This window comes from Malaclemys terrapin, chromosome 9 (assembly GCF_027887155.1).
Source record: "Malaclemys terrapin pileata isolate rMalTer1 chromosome 9, rMalTer1.hap1, whole genome shotgun sequence".
Taxonomy (NCBI): Eukaryota; Metazoa; Chordata; order Testudines; family Emydidae; genus Malaclemys; species Malaclemys terrapin.
This window is the reverse complement of record NC_071513.1, coordinates 77,992,396-78,012,300: the sequence shown is the minus strand read 5'-3', so window position 1 is coordinate 78,012,300 and position 19,905 is coordinate 77,992,396. Positions and strand designations below refer to the sequence as shown.

The 19,905-nt window shown below is 40.6% G+C and overlaps 1 protein-coding gene across 2 annotated transcripts in view; it reads left to right on the top strand.

The window, feature by feature from the left end:
- Positions 1–12,511, top strand: part of HLTF (helicase like transcription factor) — a 55,103-nt gene extending 42,592 nt beyond the window's left edge. For both annotated transcript variants that reach the window (XM_054038954.1, XM_054038953.1), the window contains exons 21-25: positions 1,855–1,980; positions 3,237–3,349; positions 3,622–3,802; positions 6,420–6,500; positions 11,329–12,511. In XM_054038954.1, the coding sequence (XP_053894929.1) occupies positions 1,855–1,980; positions 3,237–3,349; positions 3,622–3,802; positions 6,420–6,500; positions 11,329–11,481 (654 nt within the window). In that variant the 3' untranslated portion in view covers positions 11,482–12,511. The remainder of the gene's footprint in view (positions 1–1,854; positions 1,981–3,236; positions 3,350–3,621; positions 3,803–6,419; positions 6,501–11,328) is intronic.
- The last annotated feature ends 7,394 nt before the right edge of the window (positions 12,512–19,905 follow it).

Genomic DNA, 19,905 nt, shown 5'->3' with positions numbered 1-19,905 from the left:
TGAATTAATACTGTTTAGTTTATTAACTTGTTCTAAAACCTCTTCTATTAACACATCAGTTTGGGACAGTTCTTCAGATATGTTGCCCCAAAAGAATAGCTCTGATGTGGGTACAGACACTCCCTGGGTTACGCAAACCTGCACTTATGGAAGAAGTTCCGTAAGCGGTTTTTTTTTGTTTTTTTTTTTTGCGTAATTGTTGGGTATATGTCCCTGACATACGCAAAATTTGACTTACACAAGGCGTTCCGGACGGAATGCTTGCGTAAGTCGAGAAGCATCTGTATCTCCCCTACATCCTCTGTAGTGAATATTGATGCAAAATATTCATTTAGCTTCTCTGCAATGGCCTTGTCTTCCTTGAGTTCTCCTTTAACACTTTTGTTGTGTAGTGGCCCCATTGCCTGTTTGGCAGGCTTCCTGCTTCTGATGTACTTAAAAAAAAAAAAAAAAAAAAAAAAAAAAAAAAAAAAAATTCCTTGGGACCAACACAGCTACAACACTACCTATCATTTTTGAGTAGTCTTGTGTTAGTCAACTGTCAGGGGAGAAGAATTATTTCAAAATTGTCAAACTTTATTTCTTACATGGATGTCATTCTCTCTTGTCATAATTCAGCAGTCAAAACCTCAAACCAGAAGTTTTTTTGTTAAGGCTGTTAAGTTTTTTTTTGTTTTTGTTTTTTGGGGGGTAAAAGTTTCACTTTCCTTCTCTAGAGCTCGTAGACTAGAACTCTTGTCCTTCTCCATCCCTGCAGCACAGACAATCCATACTATGTTTGTTGAATACAGCCCCATGGAAATGTTAATAGAGAAATTCTTGGCTCTGCCTTAACCAGGTCTCCATTTCAGTGAGAGCAAATATTTGCAGGCATAAAATTATGTCTGCAGTTATTTGCACCTATAAAAAATGACCGCCAGTGTCCGAATATCTGCCCCTAAATATAGCATAAACACATCCCTACGCTGAACTTTAAAAATGAAATGTGAAAGATTAACTGCAAAGAGAGAAGACTATCCTTGAGCTAAGAACTCAGATATTTTTTAAAAAATGGTTTATTTTTCTGCTTCTAATATTTTGAAGACAGAGCTTTTCTCTTCCCTCCCTTTTCCAGAAGACCTGAATGATATACCGTATTTAGCTCAAAGTTTAAAAATAAACAAATGTTTGGGTTGTTCCAAACAAATATTTTCAATTTTTTTTTTTGAAGAAGTGTAAATAAAATAGTATTAAAATGGAAACGTCAGTGTAGTCTTAATGGTGTAGCACAGGGGTTGGCAACCTCTCAGAAGTGGTGTGCCGAGTCTTCATTTATTCACTCTAATTTAAGGTTTCGCTTGCCAGTAATACATTTTAACATTTTTAGAAGGTCTCTTTCTATAAGTCTATAATATATAACTAAACTATTGTTGTATGTAAAGTAAATAAGGTTTTTTTAAAATGTTTAAGAAGCTTCATTTAAAATTAAATTAAAATGCAGAGCCCCCCAGACCGGTGGCCAGGACCCGGGCAGTGTGAGTGCCACTGAAAATCAGCTTGTGTGCCGCCTTTGGCACACGTGCCATAGGTTGCCTACCCCTGGTATAGCACATACAATCATCTCGCTTTTGCAGTCAGGTGTGGTTTAGAGGAGTTATTTATCATGTGGAAAAATGTACCATGTGTGAATTAGCCTGGATGAAAATGCAGTCCTCAATTTCAGTGAATGTACTTCATAATGGCAATCTTGGAACTCTTCGATGTGCAAATGATAAAGTAGGTTTTTTTGGGGGGAGGCGGGGGATATGCTCTTAATCTGATTTAAAATGAAGAAAGTGCTTTTCCTAATGTTTCAACTCACTTTTTATTTTATAGCCAAATGCCAAATGTCCTCTTTGTAGGAACGAACTTCGAGTAGAACATTTGGTAGAATGTCCTCCGGAGGAGTCGGATTCTAGCATTGAGAAGAAGGGCGATCGGGAATGGATATCCAGTTCAAAAGTAATTTCCCACTGTCTTGTGTAGTGAAATGTAGCATGTTAAATAGAAATATTTTTCTAAGCTTTAAAATTGAATTTTCAGTGTATACATCAAGTTAATACAACACTACTAAAACCATAAAATCCTACCATAAGCCTTGGTTGCAACAAGGAAACAGACAAAAGTAGTGCAAATTGCAGCTAAGTAATGTTGTTGACCTAGAACTCCCTTAGTGAAGGGCTGTTTGTGGAGCGTACTAATTAAAATATTGTTTCAGTAAAAGAGCAGAAATCCTAATATTTTTTTCTTTTGAAGATATATTTTGTAACTAAATGTAAGTAAATCATCTTTAATTTATCAGAAATGAATGAATAAATTTGTTTAGAAAATTCTTTAAATTCCTGAGGTTCATACATTTAAAATTAAATAAATGAGCTTCTCACAATATATTTCACAAACGTTTTATTAACATTTCACTAGTTCACGTAACTGGTTATGTCTGTTTTTAAAGTTTATCTTTTTTTGTTTAGCCTCAACCTCATCAGTGTACAAGATCTTATTGCCAAATCTGAAATTTTCCTGCCTTCATTTGATTTCCTTTTTTGGTTTTAATTGCAGAAGTTGACAATTTCTCAACAAACTTAATTTAAATTTGCAAGAAGGTTACTGCTCTTTCAAAGTCAGTATATATTGAGCCCTTAAAAATATCTCTATCCTGACAGTTATAGAAGCTGAAGAACAAATATATTTGGCCTTTGGGCTCAAAGGTGGAGGGACGTCACTCTTTTTATTCTTCTCAGCTCCAAAAGGAATCTTTGATCTTCCTTTTCCTCCTCTGATGTTCTATAGCACTGCTACCTCCCCTTCCCCCCCCCCCCCCGAACCCCTACCTCAGTCTCACTGCTTTGAGTTCCACCTCCACGTCCTTCCTCTTTGCATGCTTTCTGGCCTGAAGAAGGTTGTTGACACTTGTCAGTAGGAGAAAAGTGCATTGGCTACACAGATTAGATTGATATTAATTCCTCCAGGAAACTTTCTCCAAACGTTGCCAACCTCCCAATAGCCACCTTTTATAACCATAAAAACTGTCCAGTTCTTATTTTCTTTTCAGGAGTTGTTCTAAAAAAAAAAAAGTCTTTAGGATTGCCCTGTTTTATTACAGGCTAATACGATAAATTATCAGGCATCAGCACAGTACCTAAGAACAAAGCTTTTGAAGTATCCATAAGATTGGGATCATAATCCTATTGCATAAATCTTAATTTTTGGCATTTCAGATCAATGCTCTAATGCATGCTTTGATAGACCTAAGGAAGCAGAATCCAGCTGTAAAGTGTCTCATTGTTTCTCAGTTCACCACTTTCCTGTCTCTAATAGAAACTCCACTGAAGTAAGTTGAACTAATTATAATTTTGTACTTCTTAGTGGCTGAAATGTCTGTGAAATGTCCATTTCAAATAAATTGGACAAAATATGCTTTTCTTTTAGAATGTTACAGAATCATATTACTCTTTGTTTAACGGTATAGATCCATGTATCTTAATTTCTGTTTTGACTAGAAGCATAACCTTTTAAACATTCACAGCAGAGGTCAGGATTTTAAATAAATGTATTTCCTGTTGTCATAGTGACTTGATAAATGTTGTTTTTCTTTTACTCCAGAGAATCAGGGTTTGTGTTTACTCGTTTGAATGGGTCCATGGCACAGAAGAAGAGGGTACAAGCAATTCAGAGCTTCCAAGACAGGCAAACAGGGTCCCCGACCATAATGCTGCTATCCTTAAAAGCTGGTGGAGTTGGTTTAAATCTGACAGCTGCTTCACGAGTGTTTTTAATGGATCCTGTAAGTAATAGACTTAACACTGGTATGTTGACAGTGATCTATGCAAAACTAGTTGTAGGTCCCTCAGGATTTTAGGAAGGGGTGGGTGTAAAGCCTATACTGCAATTAAAAACCCAACCCTGGACTGTGCCCGCTAACTTGGGCTCACAGGGCTTCTGCTAAAGGGCTGTTTAATTGTGTATAGACATTCTGCCTTGGGCTGGAGCCTGAGCTCTGGGACTCTGAGGTGGGAGGGGCCCAGAGTGTGGGCTGCAGCCTGAGCCCAAACGTCTACACTGCATTTAAATAGCCCCTTAGCCAGAGTCATCTGTGGGTGTCTAATTGCAGTGTAGACATAAAAAAAAAAAAAATAGAAAAGGCAGAACTACTTGTGCAATCGTAGTAGTAGACTTTTTGCTAAAAGTCAAATTTAGTGGAACGTCATGTGAGGTACTGATATTAAAAACTACCACAGAAAACAGAGTGCAGCTAACTGGGGTTGTGCATTAGCCATTTTCAGTCTAAACATCTTTGTTTGAGTTTAGCACTCCTGTTACGAAGTGACTGCAGATGGAGAAACAGAGGGTTATTCTTTCTGTGTTGTCCACACAGCTTCCGCTCTTGGTGCACATGCACCCCATGCGCATGAGATCAGATCTTTTTTTTGGTCAGCAGTTTCTTTTGGGGCCGCTTTTATACCCTCTTATGTCCTCCACTGAGGGCATAAAGGGTGGAGCAGGCTCACTTGTCCTATATTCCTTTTTGATGACCATGGATGCAAGATGAACTCCTTGGCAGTGTTTGCTTCGCTTGTGCACTATGTGATTCACCTTATATTTTTAGGATTAGCTTAGACTGGAGCTCAAGTTCCTATTCACCTAAGTATCTTGAAAATGAGAGCACAGTCTCCTAAGTCACTTAGGCTGTTCTTCATACTTTTAAAACTAGTAGATCTCATCCCCTCCTTCATCGTTTTTATTCTTAGACTGGAAGAGAGACACATTTTCCTGCTTTTTTTTTAACTCCCATTCGATTTCTCAATTTTGAATAAATTAGTCCAAATGAAGAAAATGTTCTTTCTGTGCCTGCAGAAGAGGCTATTGCTGTCAAAAGCTGATTTAGCACTTCAACAAACTGGTTCCAGGCACTTAGCTAGGGACTTCCCACAAGTTTGGTGGTGTGATGTTCTTTAAAATATCTTCAGCAAACATGTATTACTTGAATGGTTCACCTCCAGCCGTGAAATCTCTTATGGTTGGCATGATTGATGAGATTAGATGCCATGTCATAGCAGCAGCATCTTCTTCAATAGTGAGATATCTACTCTAGTATTTTGAGTTGGTAATATTGGCAAGAAATTGAGGTGGAGTAAGTGCTTGATCCATCGCATCTTTACTACCTGCAATTTAACTTTTGTTGTTGGAGTCTTTCTTCAGTCAACTGTATTTGCAATACAGCAGTAATCTTTCTGCAGTTTGTCTAAGGCAATGAAAATGGATTTTTTGACATTCAGCATATCTTCTACATTTCCCTTTAGTCTGATGTTGACTACTTTGGCTGTGATAGTTCCGTTTATTTTGTCCCGATTTTCATCACAAATTGTCATCAGAATAGGCAAGTTTTTTAAATAAATAGCTCAAAGCAGTCAACCACTGAATTCAGTTGTACACCATGGGGGAGAATTAGTTTGGATCTTGCTCTCTTTAGTGAAACTGACAAAAAGTGATGAAGTATTTTGCAATTTCAGCAACATTTTCATTTATTCCTGGAGTGGTACTTTGTCTGGCTAAAAGATGCAGCAGATGAGCACTGCACCTATATACGTTTCAGGTTCCCCCTTTTAGCTTTCTGCTCATCTTTGCTACATTTGCAGCATTGTCGGTGACAAAGCTGTGTTGACACTTGAATTTTTGTTCAACTTTTGTTATAGCTTTTACTGCCTGTTTTTTAAGTACTCTGCTGCATGGGCATTTCCTGATGTATCAATTTTTTCTTAAAGATAGACAAACGCATTTTCTGTTGTCACACAAGCACATATTACTAAATCATTGTGTACATTGCTGCACCCATCAAGGCTCGGATTAACACATTTCTCATCAATGTTTTTTGCACATTTTTCAGTTTCCTTCTCATTCACTGTATCCAGCAACCTTCCAGCAATGTCTGTTCTGCTGGGTGGAGTGTAGCCTGGTTGTAATGACTGAACCATGTCAATGGAATGTTTGTTCTGAACAAAACAAAAGGGAGAACTGGTTGCATAAATGAATTGAATGAGCTTTTCATCTATGGAGTCTTGCTGGAATTTGCTGGTCCTGATTACAAACTCATCCATGGTTTTACTGAAAATATAAATGATATATATATTTTTTTTACTTAAAAACAAATTTTTTTAATCCACCCTACATCCTTCTATAGAATAGTGTGATCATGTCACATTCCCTAAGAATAACAGTTACCGATAAAAATAAACAATGCTAATCACATGGCTACTTTTATCATAGGCCATACTGTTATGGGTAACATGTTTTAGTGAATTCATTTTTAAAATTTCTTAGTGTCTTAATGTACTGGAAGTGTAGTTTTGAAAAACTAATTGTTCACCATAAGGTTTAATTTGATGATCATATATCATTGATAGGCTTGGAATCCTGCTGCAGAAGACCAGTGTTTTGACAGATGTCACAGACTTGGCCAGAAGCAAGATGTTATCGTCACTAAGGTGAGCTGTCTGAACAACTGTGATTTTGATATAGGAGTGATGTTCTTTTAAATAAAGAGTTGTTTAAAAGAATTGGGCAGAGGATATAGCTATAGTATAACATAACTGAATCCCAACTAAAGTTATAATTTTTGAAATGTTAGCTTGGGCTATGTTGTTTTCCTCACTTACAGAAATGTGAAATTTTGTGACAGTTGTGCAAAAATAATGGGGTATGAACCCTCTCTCTCTCTCTGAAGAGATGATATTAATTTTTGGAGCAGAGTTTGCTTGTTCCTGTCTGAAATCCTAAGGTGGGTAGGTGTGATGCTTTCTCAAGGTGCCCAGGACTGTGAGTCACCTTCTTACTCCTCACTATGTCCAGTCAGAGGAAGACTTGCTGATGCCTAACTGGGTGTCAGCTGCTCCCTGACACCACCAGTCTGTTAGCCACCCTTACAATCTCCTCAGAGCTGTGCCAGGCCTTTCTTTGCCTTGCAGGTTATCAATAGATGCCCCCTAATCCTTGAGCCCTCATAGTATCCAGCACCTGTCACTGGACAGTCGCAGAAATTACCAGATTTGCTATCCCCAAATGGACTGAATACACACTAACTGGTTTGATTCAATTGAGAATCAGTGCCTATCTGACATCATAGCACGGAGGTATATATTTATAGTGAAAACAGACAAGTTTATTATCAAAGATTAAGGGTACGTCTATACCCAGCCGCTAGTTCGGCGGCTGGAAATCGAACTTCTGGGTTCGACTTATCGCGTCTTGTCTGGACGCGATAAGTCGAACCCGGAAGTGCTCGCCGTCGACTGCGGTACTCCAGCTTGGCGAGAGGAGTACCGCGGAGTCGACGGGGGAGCCTGCCTGCCGCGTGTGGACCGAGGTAAGTTCGAACTAAGGTACTTTGAACTTCAGCTACGTTATTCACGTAGCTGAAGTTGCGTACCTTAGTTCGATTTGGGGGTTTAGTGTAGACCAAGCCTTAGATTTAAGAGCTACTGAGTAAGGATAATTAGAAACAAAACTGTTTTTACATATAAAATTATAAATTACAAACCAGGGTCTACACTTATAAATGGTTATCTTTCCTATATGATGTAGATTTCTCTCTCTTCTCCCTCCCCCTCCCCCCCCCCCCCAAAAAAAAAAAAAAAAAGGTTGACTTTTGCAGAGCTAGCTGGTTTCAGACAAACCAGGATCCAAGTGTTCATGAAGCATCCCCTTCTACCAAGTGTTTTTTCTCAGTGAATAGATGAGACTTTTTTCCTTACATTCTATTTGTATTATTATTCCTCCCCCCTTCCCCCCCCCCCCCCCCCCCCCCCGGGGCAGGACAACCCCTGTGGGTTAGTCTCCAGTGACTTACCATTCCTCTGTTCACTTTATATATAAATTTGGCTCCTATTGTGTTGGTTTACAATGCTTAATTGACCTGTGAATTGAGATAGGTGAATATACATCCTATTTCCTGACTGGAAGAAACCTGGTTTTTTTTGTTTTGTTTGTTTTTTAAGTTGGTGACAGTTTTTATATTTTCACTACATACACACAACTCCTTAAATATCATCCATCCATACATGATGCCATGATTGTGAGGATTAGTATGACCTAAGCTTTTATTAGAGACCTTACAGGATATAATTTATGGATAAATACCATGAAAGCAGTGTGTTTAGTTGTAGTGAATTTGTCAGGTTTCTTAAGAGTTGCGGTTACAGGACAGCGAATCCTTTGTCAGCTGGTACCAATGGGCCTCTGTGCCACAGCTTTCCCCTATATAGATTCAGTAGGATTAGCTGCTGGCTACTCCACAGATCTTGGTTTAAAGTCTCTCTGCCTGGACAGGGTATCCACTTATTAATTTGAACTTCATACATTCATTCAGCTAGTAAACTGTTCCAATAATCAAACTAAAATACAGTCATAGGTTTGTTCCCCATGTTAATTCCCCCTTGGGGAGAGGTGAGATGTTTTCCTTCTCTCATCCCCCTCAGGTTTAATTATATCTCCCATGCCCATGCTAAACCCACAGATTAAAGGGCACTTTTCCCTCTCCTTAACATCTTCACTTTCCACAGTGGTTATAACCTGTCTGGGCTTTTCCCATTCTTTACTGGGTAGCATGGATTTGTCAGCATTTTTACCACCCAGAGTCTGCCTCGTTCCAGGGGAGTTCTGAGGCACATCACCTTACAGCCATACCTTGTTTCCCTTCTCCCCGCGTCATTCTGGTCCAGAGCACCTTCTAGCTATGCCAGTGTCTCGTCGCCCCCAGTAATCTTCCCTACTTCTAGTGGAGTTCTGGTCCACAGCATTTCCTAGCTGTACCATTATCTCGCTGCTCCCAGCAGATTCTGAGACACAGCACCTTTTAGCTGTGCCACAGACACACTCAGCACTGACTCAGTTTCCCCAGTGAGGGTAGATGTCGAACTCTCCCCCTCAAGCACTGAGTCTGGTCATGACGGGCTTGTACCTGAACCCTCATAATTTGACCCTGGTACACTACTACAGAAAACACACCAAGAAAAATAATTTTCCACAGTCAGAATCCCAGAACAAAGGTTAGTGTCCATAGTGATTCAGCTGCAGGCAGAGTGATAGCGTCCATCATTCCCTCATCTATTTGTATGTTAGCCCCTGATGAGGCACACACTTATGTCCTTCCTCCTGGGTCCCATGGGTGCGACTTGACCCTCGTCTCCTGTTCGAGCTGCCTGCATTTTGTCCAGGTCAGCAAGCGTCTGTTGCTCCAGCTCTGTCTCCTCACTCTGATGTCTGGCTTCCTGCTCCATCCATGTCTCCTCCAACCTCCACAGCTCTGGATCTTTAGTCACTGCAGATACCTCTGCTGGATCATCTATGGGCCCCATCTGCTTTGTCACTGCATGCCGTATAGGAGAAAAAGGGACCCCCTCTGGCTGCTGGTTTGGAGCAGGTGACCCATTGTGCCTCATGGCATGTGAGTGCATCCTGGCCACCAACTCCAATTTCTCCTGATCAGCAGCAGGTAGACTTCACTGCGCATACAGGCCCAGAAGCCACTCTTCATGAACCGCTTGTAATTTGTGCTTGCTAAATAGCTTTTACCTGAGACAAACTAACAGACCTGCTCTTGCTTTCAGTTTAAAGAGCAAAAGTATAAGCCTTTGCAACAGTGTTGTAAAAATCTTCATGTACTACTGCACTGCCATCATTCTGTCACAGATCCTAGAAAGCGCCCCTTCCTGGCTACCCACTAGAACTGCTGTGAGGGGAATCTGAGCTTCTGTGCTCTGGATTCTCAGGGTGTTTCAAGCTCCAGAAGCCTGAATGGAATCGAGCCACTACCCCAGTCTGTAGGTCCCTAGGCATGCTGCTATTGTCCAGCCAGCCAGGGTGTTGGTCTTTTTTGGGAGGGACCCAAGTGCTCTTCGTTATGTCACTGCAGGTCTCTTAGCTGCTGATCTGTTTTTCACCAGCCAGTTGTCTCCCCCTCCTCCTCCTACACCAACCGGGGGGGTGATCCCATTTAGGAAATTGGAGTTGTTCCTCTTCTGATGTCAGCAGCAAGTAGGAAGAATTTGTTATTCCAATAATCAAAATGGAGGCAGAAGAGAGATTACTCCTTTCCCCCAAGATTTGTCTGTTTGTTGGGCAACAAAATGGTAAATGAAATTTAATGAGGATAAATGTAAAGTAATGCACATTGGAAAAAACAATCCCAACTATACATACAATATGATGGGGGCTAATTTAGCTACAACAAGTCAGGAAAAAGATCTTGGAGTCATCGTGGATAGTTCTCTGAAAATGTCCATGCAGTGTGCAGAGGCGGTCAAAAAAGCAAACAGGATGTTAGGAATAATTAAAAAGGAGAGAGAGAATAAGACTGAGAATATATTATTGCCCTTATATAAATCGATGGTATGCCCACATCTTGAATACTGCGTACAGATGTGGTCGCCTCATCTCAAAAAAGATATACTGGCACTAGAAAAGGTTCAGAAAAGGGCAACTAAAATGATTAAGGGTTTGGAATGGGTCCCATATGAGGAGAGATTAAAGAGGCTAGGACTCTTCAGCTTGGAAAAGAGGATATGGGGGATATGATAGAGGTATATAAAATCATGAGTGATGTGGAGAAAGTGGATAAGGAAAAGTTATTTACTTATTCCCATAATACAAGAACTAGGGGTCATCAAATGAAATTAATAAGCAGCAGGTTTAAAACAAATAAAAGGAAGTTCTTCTTCACGCAGCGCACAGTCAGCTTGTGGAACTCCTTACCCGAGGAGGTTGTGAAGGCTAGGACTATAACAGCATTTAAAAGAGAACTGGATAAATTCATGGTGGTTAAGTCCATTAATGGCTATTAGCCAGGAAGGGTAAGGAATGGTGTCTCTAGCCTCTGTCAGTCAGAGGGTGGAGATGGATGGCAGGAGAGAGATCACTTGATCATTGCCTGTTAGGTTCACTCCCTCTGGGGCACCTGGCATTGGCCACTGTCGGTAGACAGGATACTGGGCTAGATGGACTTTTGGTCTGACTGACCCGGTACGGCCTTTCTTATGTTCTTATGTTTACTTTGCCACTTACTCTTTTGGCAAAGTAAGTGAATGATAGAGCCACGCTTCATTCAGAGTGTTACCATATTCGGTAAAATTTCCAGAAACATGGACCTATATTTCTAAATCCATACATAGGCACTTAAATAAGTGGCCTGACTTCAAATATGCTAAGTACGGAATAATTCCAATTAATCACTTAAGTGCCTAAATTTAGGCACCCATTTTTGAAAATGTCTGCCTTTTACTTTAAGTGTGTTGTTTTTTTCTTTTTAATGTATGTTAGTTCATTGTGAAGGACTCAGTGGAAGAAAATATGCTGAAAATCCAGAACAAGAAGAGGGAACTTGCAGCAGGAGCCTTTGCAGCTAAAAAGCTTACTGTTAGTGAAGTAAAACAAACCAAGATCAATGAAATTAAGACTCTGATTGATTTATAATTTTGTAAGAGGGTAGGTCAATCATTCTTTCTGAATAAAGGATATAGTACTATAGTTGATATGGCATTAGTTTTTATGTGCACACACTCCATGTGTGTTTTTATAATTATGCTGCTAAGGTACTTTGGCAGATAGAATGTAGACCTGTGAAATCAGCTGACAAGGATAAAAATTGGTTTGACTATTTAAATGTTAATTAAAAAAATTCTTTAAATATTTTTGTACTCATTAAACTTATAAAAAGTCATATTTCAAACATTACAGCATTTCTGTATACAAGTAGTTTATTTGAGACGTGGACCAAAAAAAATTCAAAACAGAATTATATAACTTATTTTACTGTGCATTCTTATTTGTAAATTTCTGACCTATTTCTAGAATGAAAATGCAAATTGTATGTTTCTGGCACTGAAAATATGACCATCTGCCCCCCTGCTCTCCCCCAAATAGAAACATTACAAAATGTAAATAAAATGCAGACTAGAACATAACTTTTTTTAACCAGTCAGGTCTTGTTCATTGTGTTTCAGGACTGATAGTTTATAGTAATTGCAAAACTAAAAATGTGTAACTCCTTGTGAAGACTGATATTTAATTATGGATTTATTTTCTGTCAGTCTGTATAGGTTCTAAAATATAAGTAAAATATAGAGGAAGACACTTTTGTGTATAATGTACAGTTGCAACAGGGAATGAATGCTTCTCAAGAGTCTCCAGGATTTTATCAAAGTGAACTATTTTAACTGTAAATGTAAAATACTTACATTTAATGTTTTCCTTCTGTTAACAATTCCATTTAAGTGTATACAAATTGTAATTTTATGTGAATTTTTTTTTTTGCGCTATCTGGGAAAGAACACGTAAATTCTAGTTTTGACATACGTACTATTACATGTAACCAATCCATGTGTTTGGATTTTGGAATATGCCACCATATATAGTTTTGCTGTATGGAGTATAAAAGGATGTTGTGCTTTTTTTGTAACCCCACTTGGACCTTGGAGAAAATAACTAAAATTTCTTTTTTTAAGCGGTTAGAAGCTTTATAATTTTTTTCCCCAACACTAAATACTTTTTTATATATATAAGTTGGAAGATGCCAAGGGGAACACTGATCTGTCTAGAACTTGATTTACAGGGGAAGGAGCAATTTGATTAAAAATTACTCAAGTGCTAGTTGAGAATCTATAGTTCTGTTCTTTCAAACTTATTAAATAGCACCAAAGAGCTGAAGTTGGATATCACCTCTTCCACCTACCTCGTCCCAGTTGCCTCTATCCCCAGACATATGCTTCCTTACTGCTCCATGCTGCCCTCCAATGTGATAACTGACACCTGGCTCAACTAGCATGGGCTCAGAATCAGAAGCAGGGAATTGTGTGTCTGGGGAAATTCAAGAAGGGTTTCTAGTAACAGGGAAGTGGGTCAAAATTTGCTTTTGACATGTTCCTCTGTCCATTTACCATCAGCTGGTCAATATTCTAGGTATTAGTGCAAAATTGTAACTGAATGGCAACTGCACATCCAATGATATTAGTTTTGGGTGAATAGTTTAAATTCTTAAAATTAAATATAAAGGGTAGTAGTTCCTATTCTGTTCAGATATAAAATAACAGATCCAAAGCCATTATATTTATATTTTTCCTCCTGGTTTAATGGTCCTAACAGGAAGGGTGACTTAACATGACTGGATAATTCCATGATGGTGGCAATATTTATTTAGTCTATTACCATAGTGCCCAAAGGCACTCAATCAAAATCAGGGCCCCGTTGAGCTAGGCGCTGCATAAATAGGTGGAAAAACATGATTCCTGCCCCAGCAGGTTACAAATATAATTTAAAACAAGATGCAACAAGTGTGTGTAAGAAACAATAGTATGGAATGGGGAGGGAGGATGAAGCTAACTGGTAATTCACATTTACCTAGTTATTTGTATGAATTTACCTTCTACATAGCTATTATCAGTTGATGACTTCATGCAGGTCTTACAGTACAAATGTGTCTTAGGGAGAAGAGGGTAGGACCTTCATAAACTAGGTAGGGGTGGACATTTTGTGCACAAAGCATGGAGGGGAAGAACTATACGAGGGCATGACATAAGATACACATACAGATAAGTTGGAAGGGCCTTGGTGATGAGGACAATATGCTTGAACTCTGTAAAAATGAGGAGCCAGTTGAGGGACTCAGAGGAGTGATATGGTGAAGGCAGGCAAAAAAAGCATGATTTTTAACAGCTTTGTTTTGAATTGACTTGTATGGCTTAGTACAGATTGTTAGGGAGAAGTTGGTTGAGGAGATGATGGCTTGGGTGAGAGTTTTACTGTGTGGTGAGAAAGAAAAGGCCAGATTTTAGAGATGTTATAGAGGAAGAACTGACAAGATTTGGATGCTGCCTTGATGTGTGGGGCAAGACAGAGGGAGGAATCATAGTAGCCAGTTCTACCACAACAAGTAACAAGGACTAAGAAAATAGTTTCAGGAGTGATGACTCTTAGTGTCTGACTCTTTTAGTATTTGCCATTCATATAGTTTGTATGATCCCAGTCAGCCACAAGCAGGTATTACATATACCCATTGTCTAAATGCAGTGCATTAAACCTAATGCTGGAAAAAATGTAGAGCAGGTGTATACAAGCAGGTCACCCTTGTGCAGTTATGCCCCTTGGCAAGTTAAGTTTTCCTTGATATCTGTGTGGATCCAATTAGTGTGGTTAGAAGTAGGAAATGGTTTTTGCTTATGGATTAGAGGTGGGTTTAGCAATGAATCTTCTCTGCCTAACTTTCCTCCTCCCCCTCCCAAGAAAACCTCACCAGGTTACACATCAACTGGTGCTATTGTATGCTCTTCCTGATCAGCCTTTTGCCCTTTAATTTGTCCTGAGTATGCTGACCTAACAATGATAAGGTAGAATTGTGATTGTTCTGGATATTAGATTATGAAATGACTAGTAACCTTATTGGGTATGTCTACACAGCAACTAGACACACGACTGTCCTGTGCTAGTTGACTTGGGCTTGTGGGGCTATCTAGACTCTTGGGCTTGGGTGGACCTCTGGCCTCTAGGACCCTGTGTGGGTGGGGAGGATCCCAGAGCTCCAGCCTGAGCCTGGAAGTCTACACAGCAGTGACACAGCCCCACAGCCCAAGCCCTGTGAGCCCAAGTTGGCTGGTATGGGCTAGCCATAGGTTTTTCTTTGCTATTGTTTGCAGCTGAGTTCCTCCTTACTGGAGTGAAGCAGAATAAAATTAATTATGGCTGGCAGGGTGTTGAGTGGTTTTGTCCTTTATTGCTGCTGTTCAAGGGGGCTGTATATATTTTGTAGTGATTAGAAACTGCAGTTTAGCCTTAGGCCTCTGCCTTCCTTCTGAATCTGATAATTCATCATCAGCTGCTGCTGCTCTGATGCTGAAGGACTGAAACCACAGGTCTAGCCTCAGCAAGGATACATTGACTAATATCAGTATTGCCTAAACTGAGCTGGGAAATAGCATGTCCCAGAGATATGAATGGGGTGTCATGCTGGAGCAAACCTCCAAGTCACTGATTTGCCCCCTTACCCAAAAGGCAAGACCAATAGTTTAATAAATCTAAAAAGGACTAGATATTTAGATAAATAAAAACATCTTCTGTTATACTAGGTACAACTACAATGAAGCTTAATCCTCAGACTTTGTAACAAAAGCTGCTCACAAACTGACATTCGTCTCTTTGTGATTAAACCATTGCAGGGTTAGGTACGTGATGGGGAATTTTGCACCTTCCTCTTAAAAATCCAGTATCCTACTGCTCACTATTGGAGATGCTAGGTGCTCTCATCCCTTTAGTCTAATGCAGCATGGCATCTCTGGAACCCAAAAAAGTATTTGATTCTGAACTGATTGTGCTTTTATCACATGCTGCACAATGAAGGCAGCTTTCAGTACAAATAATTTAGGGATAGAGATGGCTTCAGAAAGGCTACTTTAAGTGATTTGCCTGTAATCTACCTGACCATTATACTATAGGTGGATATGAAATTTCATCTGCTACTTCTACTCCAGTTGAGCATATCTTCTTCATAGTATCACCAGTTCATTTTGAATATGGCCACCAAGTATGAACTTTAATCAGTCCTGCTGCTTGTTTTGAACCAAGTGCCATGGGAGTGGGGGAGGGTAAATTATGGTGAGACTTGCTCCACCCTAGTCCTGATCCAGTTCTGCCTCCCAGTAGACACCCTCCATCTTGCAGCAGCTTTTGTGCGTGAGCATGAATTTACTTCCCCACTCTACTGAAGTGTTCAGATACAATGGTGCTGGGATACTTTATAAACCACCAGTGGAAGATCTCACCTATATATGAGTATATTGTTTGGGAGAAGAGAATGGTTAAAGCTCAGGATGAGTGTTTTCTTTTCTGGGCCTGTATTTCCTTCAGTATATGTAGCTAAGAGAGGTACCTGTCTTAATTGTGGTTGGCTGTGTGTTGAGTTGGCTTCCCACTTATGAAGGGGCTGAGCAATAAAAGACTCTAGGGGATTGATTGGGGGAATGGGTTCTAAGTGACTATTTACCCCTTTTGGGTGGAATATAACAATGTGCTTCAGTCTTTGCTCTTAAAATGTGTATTGGGACTACTAACTTTTCCATTGGAAGTGCCCGTGGATGCCAAGGAATGAGTAATAGGGCTTTTGTCTGATTCTGGAAGAAAGTGCATCAGTAATTCATAGGGGAAAAAGTGGAGTGCAAATTTGGGCAACATTAACTACCAATTTAAAATGCCCCTTGTCGGGCTTCTCATTCTGTTAGTTACCCTGAGGGCATTCTGTGCCTAAAACTTACAAATTCTGCGCACAATATTTTAAAATTCTGCAAATTTTGTCAAATAAATGTGGTGGCTCCAGCGTGGCATTGGGGAGCACAGGCCCCTGGCTGCACAGAGATGGGAGATCACTGTGCAACTCCTTCCTGGGACACGGACTCAGCGGTAAGCCTGCACCCAGCCTGCACACAGCACAAGGACCAGGCCTGCCCTTCCATGCCAGGTGAACCAGGTGTGGGCAGGCAGGCTCAGGAAGGTAGGATCCAAGTGTAGAGGGGCTTAGTGTCGGGAAAGCCAGGTGTGGGTTGAGGGGGTTCTGTGTGGGGTAATCTGGGTGAGGGCGGCTCAATGGGTGAATTTAGCTGCACAGGGGCTTGTTGCAGGGTTCTGGGTGCAATGGTAATGGGATTCTGTAGGGGGGTCCAGGTGAAGGTGGTTGGGGCTCAGCGGTGGGTGGGGTGGAGTGGATGTGGGAGGGGGTCTGAGTGTGCAGAGCTTTGGGGGGGGGGAGATGTCCAGATACTGGGGGAGTGGGGCTCTGGGGTGGGGATCCAGGTGCAGCAGGTGAGGACTCGGTAGGGTGGGGATCCAGGTGCAGTGGCTTGTTGGGAGTGGTCCAGGTGTAAGGGGAGTGGGGTTCATCGCAGGGATTCTGGGTGCAGGAGGGGTGAGGCTCAGTGGGGAGGGTCTGGGTATGAGGGGGGTCTGAATGCATGGTGGTTGGGCAGAGTGGTAAACAGCTACCTGCACAGTGAGCTTCCTACAGTCGGGGGAGAAATCTGGGGGTGGGTCTGACCCAGCCCTGGATGCCATGCAGAGGAAGTCCCGTCCTCCCCAGCCCAGCCGGGACTAGCAGCTGAGCCACTAGCCGGGTCTTCCCCTGCCCCGTCCCTGACCCCCAGTGATTTACCTCTCTGCCGGCTGCCCTGGGCACCCAAAACTGGGGAGAGTCTCATGACTGCTCGTGTGGCTTCCCTTTGCTTCCTTTGTCAGAAAGTCATTTTTCTGCAGGGGACATAAATTCTACGCATGCGCAGAGGTGCAGAATTTCCCCAGGAGTATGTTAGTGTTCTCTCTACCATGTTACAGCTGTTGTTAGCATGAACTGTTCAAATATTGTGCTTTATAAAAGCAGTCACTCTAGCAGGTGGAGCCTTACTGCTTGAATCACTGACCATATCAAAGGAAGGCTGAGATTCTTGGGCATTAATGTCACGCACTAGTGATCTTTTCATCTTTGATTGCCCTTTTATGTCAGGCATATGAAAACACACTAAACTGGTACATGTTGATAATGCAGAAGCAGTACTAACCTACAGCATGGATCAATAAGATTTATTAGCAAAAGTGGCATATGGTCTACAAAGACACAAGCTACATACAGCACTTGGGAAGGAGGTGTGCATATGTCAAAAATCTAAGAGCAGAGAACATACAGTTGCATGAAAACATGCAAGCAAGAGCACAGAGGTGTTGTATCCTTCTGTTGCTATGGTGAACACTGACTTCAGCATTAGAGAATGACAGGAAGATTGAATTTGACTATGCAATATTAAAACTTGGAAAATGCTGAGAGAATGATCACTGCACATAGTGGTCAACTTATACTACTACCGTTAAGCTTTGTTCAGCTTTTACACTGTTTCTTGCCATGTGTTGCTTTAATTCTGCTCTCATTTATACCGTACACCTTCACTTAGGAGTTGTTAAAATTTGAGACTTGCATTGTGAGGCCCCATCTCAGTGCAGAAATTGAAATAGAGATAGGAAGGGTGTTACTTTGGTAACACCCAAAAGATCAGAGAAGTGGGAAGGGGTATTTTCTTCTTCTTTCTGCAGCTTGGAAATAATATTTAATGAACCAGCAGAGGCTGGGAATGTAGCTATCTGCTCACATGGTGTGGTTGGTCAAACTAAAGCCATGGTAGTCTCTGCCTAGTTGAGATAAAAGTTTGTAGTAAGTGTCAAGTTTGAATGACCTTCCCCTACTTTTAAAGAATTAAAAATGTTTTATTGGCCTGTTGTATAGAATTTAAGCTCTACATGCTAAATAGCTTTGGCCCAGCCTTGGAAGAAAGCCATAGACCTTTTTAAGTTTCACTGAACTATGATAACTATGGATTGAAGAAGTTGCAGTCTACAGCAATGGTAGCATATGCTTGTAAGTTCTGAGCTCAAACTTAAGAAATTTTCAGACTACTCTACTGAACTTACTGCATCTTCTATCAGGTATATATGGAGGCAATTAAACAGACTACTTCTGCTCTCTAGATCTCTGGAGCAGTGATGTATAGCCTTTCTGCTTAATAAAACATTTACTTAAAATATTTGTAGCCACTAAATCTTAGAAGAATCTGTCCTAAAATTAGAACTCCTGTTAGCTTTTAGGCCAAAAGCTTCATTACTTGTCAAGTTGGAAATAACACACTTTAGACTCTCATTAAAAGATGAGGTCCTTAAACTGTTAATTCAGTAGTATGGTTCCATGTACAATCTTAATTCTGATTGTATATCCTCCACCTAACATGGATTTTTTTTCTTCTCTCAAACAGTGGAAACACAGAAGGTGGCTAGTATCTTTTCTGTGGAAAAGGGGTGAAGCCTCAGCTTTCTTAGCGAATATGGTATTGAGATCTACAGTAAATGTAGCAAGAACACAGCTATAGAAGAGCTCCTATGCTTTAAGTGAGAGTGCAGCTCTTCGTTAAACTCCTTTGGAAGGAAAAAGACCTTGCCCTCAGTGAGTTGGATGGTCAAGGAATGCTGAGATTCATTTATATCAAGTTCGTTTTAACTGGCTGTTTCCTTTATACTGAAAAAAAAATTAAATTCAAATGCACGCAGTCTGAAAAAGAAGGGGCAGATATCTGAGCAGAGGATATGGGAAATCTTTCCTTCCTAACTAAACATCTAGATGCTTTTGTACAGACCTTCATATACCACTAGGGCCCACACCAGACTGCCACTGGTGGAGTTTTAAGTCCTTTCAGATTCATGTAATGAAAGCTATGTAAACAGGCTTGGTAGAGAGTGTTCTATTTAAAAGCAGAACAATTGCTGTAGCTACTGTGCACCCATAGTTGGGCAAGAGTACATTGACAAACATTCTACCACAAGCTGTATGCACAGGCCCAGTATGCTAGTATTGTGGTATTCAGGCAGTAAATAAATTAGTGTGCAGAGATGGATGCTGTTGCAATACTAGTGATTGTGTGCCTCCATGGAAGATCCTCTGGAGGACTGTTTACTGGTAGTAGGGGATTGATGGTAATGATGCTAGTCCTGCTACATACAATGGCAAACTCCAGGCTTGCTAGTCCTGCTAAGTAGGATGCTAAACTCAGAACTAGCAGCTGGAACCCTGTCAATACAGTTATTAGCCTGGACTCTTCACTACATCTTAAGTAAGATGACAGGCCCCTTTAAATATGTGCACAGGCAATATTAGAGCAGTGATCAGGCACTAGCATAGTAGGATGAATTGGTGACTGCAAGTTAATGCCATTGGCTTCATCCAAAGATACAGGCTGATATGGACTAGCTGAAGGGTAGGCAATAGAAAGTTGTGGGAGTAATGGTTAAACCCTTGAACCTTCAGAATGAGATTCTTTTATCACA